The sequence below is a fragment of the Brassica napus genome, chromosome A1 (genome assembly GCF_020379485.1).
Source record: "Brassica napus cultivar Da-Ae chromosome A1, Da-Ae, whole genome shotgun sequence".
Classification (NCBI taxonomy): domain Eukaryota; kingdom Viridiplantae; phylum Streptophyta; class Magnoliopsida; order Brassicales; family Brassicaceae; genus Brassica; species Brassica napus.
In genome coordinates this window covers 18818723-18824795 of record NC_063434.1, presented here as the reverse complement: position 1 = coordinate 18824795, position 6073 = coordinate 18818723, and the positions used below count along the sequence as shown (strand labels likewise).

Sequence of the window (6073 nt, the reverse complement as noted above, 5' to 3'; positions counted from 1 at the left end):
AATGAAGCATTTACCTTTGTATTTTTCAATTGGTTTTTATGTTCCCCTGTCCCATGGTATATCTCAGTGATCCTATCTAGGATCGGGGATATGACAAGTTTCCTCTAAACTATAAATCAACTGTTTTTCTTTAAACCCCAAAAATTTAATAAATTATATTAATTTACATATTTTAAAAACTTCATATTTAAATAATTTATATCAATTTTTAATCAAATGTGTTTTTAATTAAAATTATAAATTGTGAGATAAAATATAGATTGGATTGTAAATAGAATATATCGAGTAGACTTTTTATATGTGTCAGAATTTGCAAAGTAAAAATTATAAAAATAATTTTCTGATTTTTAGTTTGTCACCTAATTTTTGTGAACTAGTGAAGAAAATGTATACTGATGTATGTTAAAATTAATTTTTAGATACATTTTTTTTTGAAAATCCTCCATATTGTGAAGCCTAATATAATGTCATTAAATTTATAGAAAAAGTAAAGTAATTTTAAGGAATTAGTTGCATATTTTAAAGTGATTCCTAAAATACAATAAACTTTTGAAAATAATTTTGACATGCATAATGTAATTTTAAATCCTAATTCTATGATTAAAATATAAATAAATAAATAAATATATATATATATATATATATTAAATATTTTTTGTGAAATATTTTAAAGTCTAAAAGGTATTTTTAAAATGTTTGAAAATATGTTAATTTCACGAATAATTTACATACCTATAGGAAATGGTTCTTAAAACTTTGTTCTAAAATTATTTAAAAAATAAGAGTTTAAAATTGGAAAAAAAATCAACTTTTTTATTTTAGTTGAAAAATTATTTTATACTAGGGACTAAACTGATTATTCATTAAAATAATTTATATTTGAGAAAATGACTAGGATAGCATTAAAAATTTTTTTGTCACAAATATAGCCTCTAAAAATAAAAATGACCAAAATACCACTTAATGTTTTATCAAAAGAGATAAATATACATTTATACTCCAATGGTAAATTAATTTAGACATTAGGGTTTATAGTTAAGGGGTGGGGTTTAGGATTTAGGGTTTAGGGTTTAAAGTTTAGGTTTTAGGGTTTAGAGTTGGGGAGTAGGGTTTTGGGGATAAGATTTCAAATTTTGAAAAAAAAAAATTAAATTTTTCAAAAGATAAAATGCTATTTTGGTCATTTTAGTTTTTGAGGGCTATTTTGTGACATAAACTTAGAAATGTGTTATTTTGGAGATTTTTCATTTATATTTGTTAATGAATGAAATTTTCTAGTTTCTATTTATGTAGATTATTTTATTGAAAAAATTTTGTTCAGAATCTATTGAAAAAAAAAGATTATACAATAATGAGTTTTATTTAAAATTTGAAAAATTCAACTTAGAATTTGGTGAGTTTGTCCATCTTCCACAAATTCATATGTAAACCTTCTTATCACTGGCGTACTTGTCAATCCAGAATGAATATTATTCATTTTTCATAAAAATGAATAAGAATGGATTATTGGCAAGTGGAAATGACATGTGACAAGGCAATGAGACGTATCCCGTGCGTAACTTTCCTTCTTCCCTGGATAAGCATTTGCCACCTCTTTCGCCTTGTTCCTCTTTACTTCGCTCTTCTTGAATATTATATAAGATTTAGTGATGCAAATTCATATTTAAATTCATATTTTTAAACTACTTTTTACTACTGGTTAGTTTCTTTCTTTTCTTCTTCGATAATAATACTAATCCGAAAGAGGAATCATTTTTGCACTATTGATAAATAATAAATAATACACAAACAAAATATATAAAATATACTATTAATAGTAAGATCGAAGACCATTGAAAAGAAAAAATAGAAAAGACAGTTCCACAAAAATGGCGTTAACACTATGTGAGTCTTCTGATCAAAAGCTGTTCAAAGTTTATCAGCTGAACTAATTTCCTAAACGCCATCCTTGTGTTTCCATGTTCAGGTGGAAGAGCTCGTCGCTTCGTCTCTGCAACATCAGTATATAGCAATGGTTGTCTTCAAAGAGTGAGTCCCACACCTTGATCTTGATATTCTCAATTACATAACTTCCAACCTAAGTTTACATTTTTATTTAAAACTACTTGTTGAAGCTGCAACAAACCGGATCGAATCGGTTTCAGCTTGGTGAAGCAAAAGCAATAAGATTATTACCAAGGTGATAAGTTAAGAGTTTTGTCTTTGTTCTTCAAAGTTGCGTTTCTATAAAGCTAGAATCTTTGAAATTAAGGGAATCTAATAATAAAGACAAAGATTACTCTGTTTTTTTTTTTTTTTATGGTAGGAGGACAAACATGGTTCAGGAATTGGGAAGTAGAGAAGATTTTTTGCAAGAAAACAGAGATACTGAGACAAGTTATGATTTTCTGGGTGAGATGAGACAGAGGTTTCTTAGATTCAAGAGACAAAAGTATTTGTAAGTATAGAAACTCACTTTCATGATCATCTATCTTTTTTTTTTCTCTGTTTTTCTTTGATTCTTTTTAAATTGATGAATGGAATCCATAAAATCAGACCACAGATAGAGAAGTTTCAAGCTTTGGCCGTAGCTCAATCACCAAAGGTGAGTGTGAGACTCAACAGAATTATTCAGGTTTATTCAATTAATTGGTAAAGAAATTACTGACAAAGAAAAAGAAAACAGGTTATGGTGATAGGATGTGCAGATTCAAGGGTGTGTCCTTCTTATGTACTAGGTTTTCAACCTGGTGAAGCTTTTACTATCCGAAATGTTGCCAATCTCATCACGCCCATTCAGGTGTATAAGAGTTACTCATTTTTCTACTTACAGTTTTTCTTACATCAAGATAACCTCTGAAACCCTTTTGTTGTTTTCCTCTTTTTGATTGAAAGAATGGGCCAACAGAAACCAACTCAGCTCTTGAATTTGCAGTCACTACTCTTCAAGTAAGCTTAAACACATACATAGTGAACATTGCAGCGAAAGAATGTATACACTCATGTTGTTTCTGCATAGGTTGAGAACATTATAGTAATGGGTCATAGCAATTGTGGAGGAATCGCAGCGCTTATGAACCATCAAAACCATCTAGAACAACCGTCTAGGTATAGATATATCTACACTAATGTTTTTTTCTCAGCAAATCTTCAAATTGCTTTATTCTAGCAACAACTTTTGTGTGTATAGTTTGGTAGAGAGATGGGTCATGAATGGAAAAGCCGCCAAGTTAAGAACACAAGAAGCTTCATCACACTTAAGTTTTGATGAACAGTGCAGAAACTGTGAGAAGGTATCAAATTTCCAAACATCTTCTCTCTGTTACTTCAGGGTCTCTTGTACCTGAATCTGATTTATGTGTGTGCATGTTGTGTTTGGAGCAGGAATCTATAAAAGATTCCGTGATGAATTTGATAACCTATCCATGGATAAGAGATAGAGTAAAGAGTGGTGAAGTCAAGATTCATGGATGTTATTACAATTTGTCAGATTGTAGTCTTGAGAAGTGGAGGCTCAGTTCAGACAAGAATAGCAATGAATTCTATGTTTCAGACAAAGAGATATGGAACTGAGAAAATGTACAGCAACTATCAGTTCTAACGTCCAAATGTGCCTTTGTATATGTAAACCTAATGCAATTTACTGTAAATAAGTATTTGTATAGTCTGGAAGGAAAACAAAATAAATTTCAGTGAGGAATAACTAAAGATATTTAATTAAGCTCATTAGATCCCCAAACTTACAACACCACAAAATACTTCAAACAGAACAACATTACATTGATGATCATAAGATGACACAAAATAAAATAAAAACTGACGACAGAGAAAGAAAATATAAAATAGAATAAAAAGAGACTGGTATTGATGGATAATCTCTCTCAGGTCTGTCTCCATGTTCTTAAACTTCAACCCCACCATTGATGCACCGCAACACCTTCATCTCTAAGTTTGCCATATAGAGCCAAACACTCCCAATAAGCCTTACCACTCTTACTCTGCATCTTCCTTCCCCTTAGCCCTAAACCCTTTGGCTTGCACTCCAAGAAAAGCTCATCCACCATTTTTATGGACTTGCTCCTCATCATCTCCTCCACCACTTCAGCCTCTGCCTTCATCACCACGTATTCCTCCTCCTTCACATTCTCTTTGAGCCACTCGGTCATCCCCATATTTTCAGATTCTAGGCTCATCTCATCGTTCACTGTCTTAATCTTGTACATCTCAAACTTGAGGTTCCTTGTTGGGTAATTCTTAACGAACCATTCTGTTCCACTGCTTCCTTTTCCATTACCCACATCGATAAATACTCGCCTTGAGTAACTCCCCAGGTCCATGGTGTCCCCCATAAGGTCTGGGAGGTACCTTGTCCGTTTCAAGTAGGTTCTTGATTTCCTCGAAGCTGCTCTTGGTGGTTCAAGGAGAACATCCTCTAGCTTACTCAAAGCATTTTTCTTGGCCTCTTCTTCTGTGATAGCGAGAAGCTTTCTCCCGGGGGCCACTGTGCCCTCCTGTTTTCCCTCTGTTTTCCTCATCGCCATAACCGTGTACTCGGAGCTCTTCATGTAGACTATTTCGTAGTTTAAGTGTTCCAAGAAGTTTGGAGGAAGATCCTGGAGGTTGAGCTGGACGGTGAGGATGCCGCCGACTTTGAGAGCCCGGTCTAGAAACTCAGCAGAGTCAATGTGACGAGAATGTGCAAATGCAAAATCAAAGGTCTCGCTTGGGACCATACTCTGCGTCTCCTCATCGCTTGCAGATACGAAAAGCACCTCGGTTTCGATAACTGTTTGAGAGTATGAAGTAACCGTGACCTCATCATCTCCTCCACTAAGGAGGAGGGCTTTATCCCCAAGCTTAAACAGACCTTCCTTCTCTAAATCATTCAGAAGCAAAGGCAATAATAGCTCATGTTGGTCAGATTCAACCAACTTAGATGCAGCGGTCGAATCAGTTTCACACTTCAGCAGACTCAACCAAGTAAACGAAAGAAACAACAAAGCCAAAAGCATTGATCTCATAAAAAGAGTCAAGACTTCAGAACGAGAAGCCTTGAAGAAAGAATCTGCAGAGCCCAGAGAAGAGCTTGAATGTTCTCTTTTTTTCAAGAGGTAGTGACAATGCTTTTGGCACATGGAGTGAAAGTCATGGACAGTAACAAACACCATTTTTTTTTTATGTTTGGTGAGACGAAGAGAGCGCCCCAAAAGTGCAGTTGAAAGTTAAAGAAGATGAAAAAGAGAAGAGAAAGCTAATAGAGAATTAAAAGGAATTATAAGAAGAGAAAACAGGTAAAAGAAGAAAAGAGAGAAGAGAGAAGGAAGAGAGAAAGGCGAGTCTAGCGAGTGCAGAACCTAGCGGCTGTATGATTTCCACCAGTTAGAGAAACACGGCTGCTCTTCAAATTAGACCAAAGGGACATCAGCTGCCTCATTCTCTGTATCTCCATTGCGGTTATCGCCTATGTACCTCTTTCTTGCTCTCAATCTGCTATTTCATCATTTAGACACACACACAAATATATATATTTTCTTGGTTTGAATATATTATGTCTGGTTATCAATGAATCCTCAGATGTTTCTTCCCATTCTTTCCAAAGAAAAGATATCACTCACGGAAGCAACATATGGGATGAAAAAGAGATTGAGAGCAGGAAAAAGGTTTTTGTCAGAATTGATTTCTTGAGGCTTAAGTTTTTTTTTTCTTTTCCGCAAGAGGTGAGAGAGATTTGGATTGAAAATATAAAGGGATTTTCTGTTTTTTTTTTAAGCCTTTGTTTACGCTATACCCCTACCTATTTTAAGATATTTAGCTAAATTCATGGGGGCAATAACCTGTTTTGCAAGTAATCTCATCACCCTCTTTTATTAGGGTATGGCCACTTCAGTGCTAACGTATTCCAGTTCTTACTTGTTTTAACTCTGTTGTTATAGGTATGATGAAACACAAACACTAGTTGGACATTTAGACGGCGCTTAATCATTTCCAAAGAAAATAAGAGCAATCTTTGACCAACAAACAAAAGGTACGCCTTCTTTTCACAATGTAAAATGTTTTAGAAGATGTTTCAAACTATGATGTTTTACTAGTTTAA

The 6073-nt window shown here is 33.7% G+C and overlaps 2 protein-coding genes across 3 annotated transcripts; one reads left to right on the top strand and one right to left on the bottom strand.

Annotated features, from left to right (window-relative positions):
- Positions 1-1629: 1629 nt before the first annotated feature.
- LOC106360677 (beta carbonic anhydrase 6, mitochondrial) lies at positions 1630-3700 on the top strand. 2 transcript variants are annotated; one of them, XM_013800314.3, is made up of 10 exons: positions 1630-1884; positions 1967-2028; positions 2115-2179; positions 2306-2437; positions 2536-2584; positions 2666-2779; positions 2875-2928; positions 2999-3087; positions 3155-3272; positions 3364-3700. In XM_013800314.3, exons 1-10 carry the CDS (start codon positions 1869-1871, stop codon positions 3550-3552), a joined length of 888 nt encoding a protein of 295 aa, XP_013655768.1. In that variant the 5' UTR covers positions 1630-1868; the 3' UTR covers positions 3553-3700. The 2 variants fall into 2 exon arrangements, with proteins under 2 accessions (XP_013655768.1, XP_022545557.1); XM_022689836.2 differs by having other exon boundaries at positions 1633-1884; positions 3170-3272.
- Positions 3684-5717, bottom strand: LOC106360676. Its single transcript, XM_013800313.3, has one exon. The coding sequence runs from the start codon at positions 5145-5147 to the stop codon at positions 3888-3890; it is 1260 nt and encodes a 419-aa protein (XP_013655767.1). The 5' UTR covers positions 5148-5717; the 3' UTR covers positions 3684-3887.
- Between the last annotated feature and the right edge of the window lie 356 nt (positions 5718-6073).

Coding starts and splice junctions, on each gene's coding strand:
- LOC106360677 (XM_013800314.3), top strand. Junction 2,180..2,305: donor GCAATAAGATTATTACCAAG/GTGATAAGTTAA, acceptor TTTTTATGGTAG/GAGGACAAACATGGTTCAGG. Junction 2,585..2,665: donor CCGTAGCTCAATCACCAAAG/GTGAGTGTGAGA, acceptor AAAAGAAAACAG/GTTATGGTGATAGGATGTGC.
- LOC106360676 (XM_013800313.3), bottom strand. CDS start 5,147: ATGGTGTTTGTTACTGTCCATGACTTTCACTCCATGTGCCAAAAGCAT.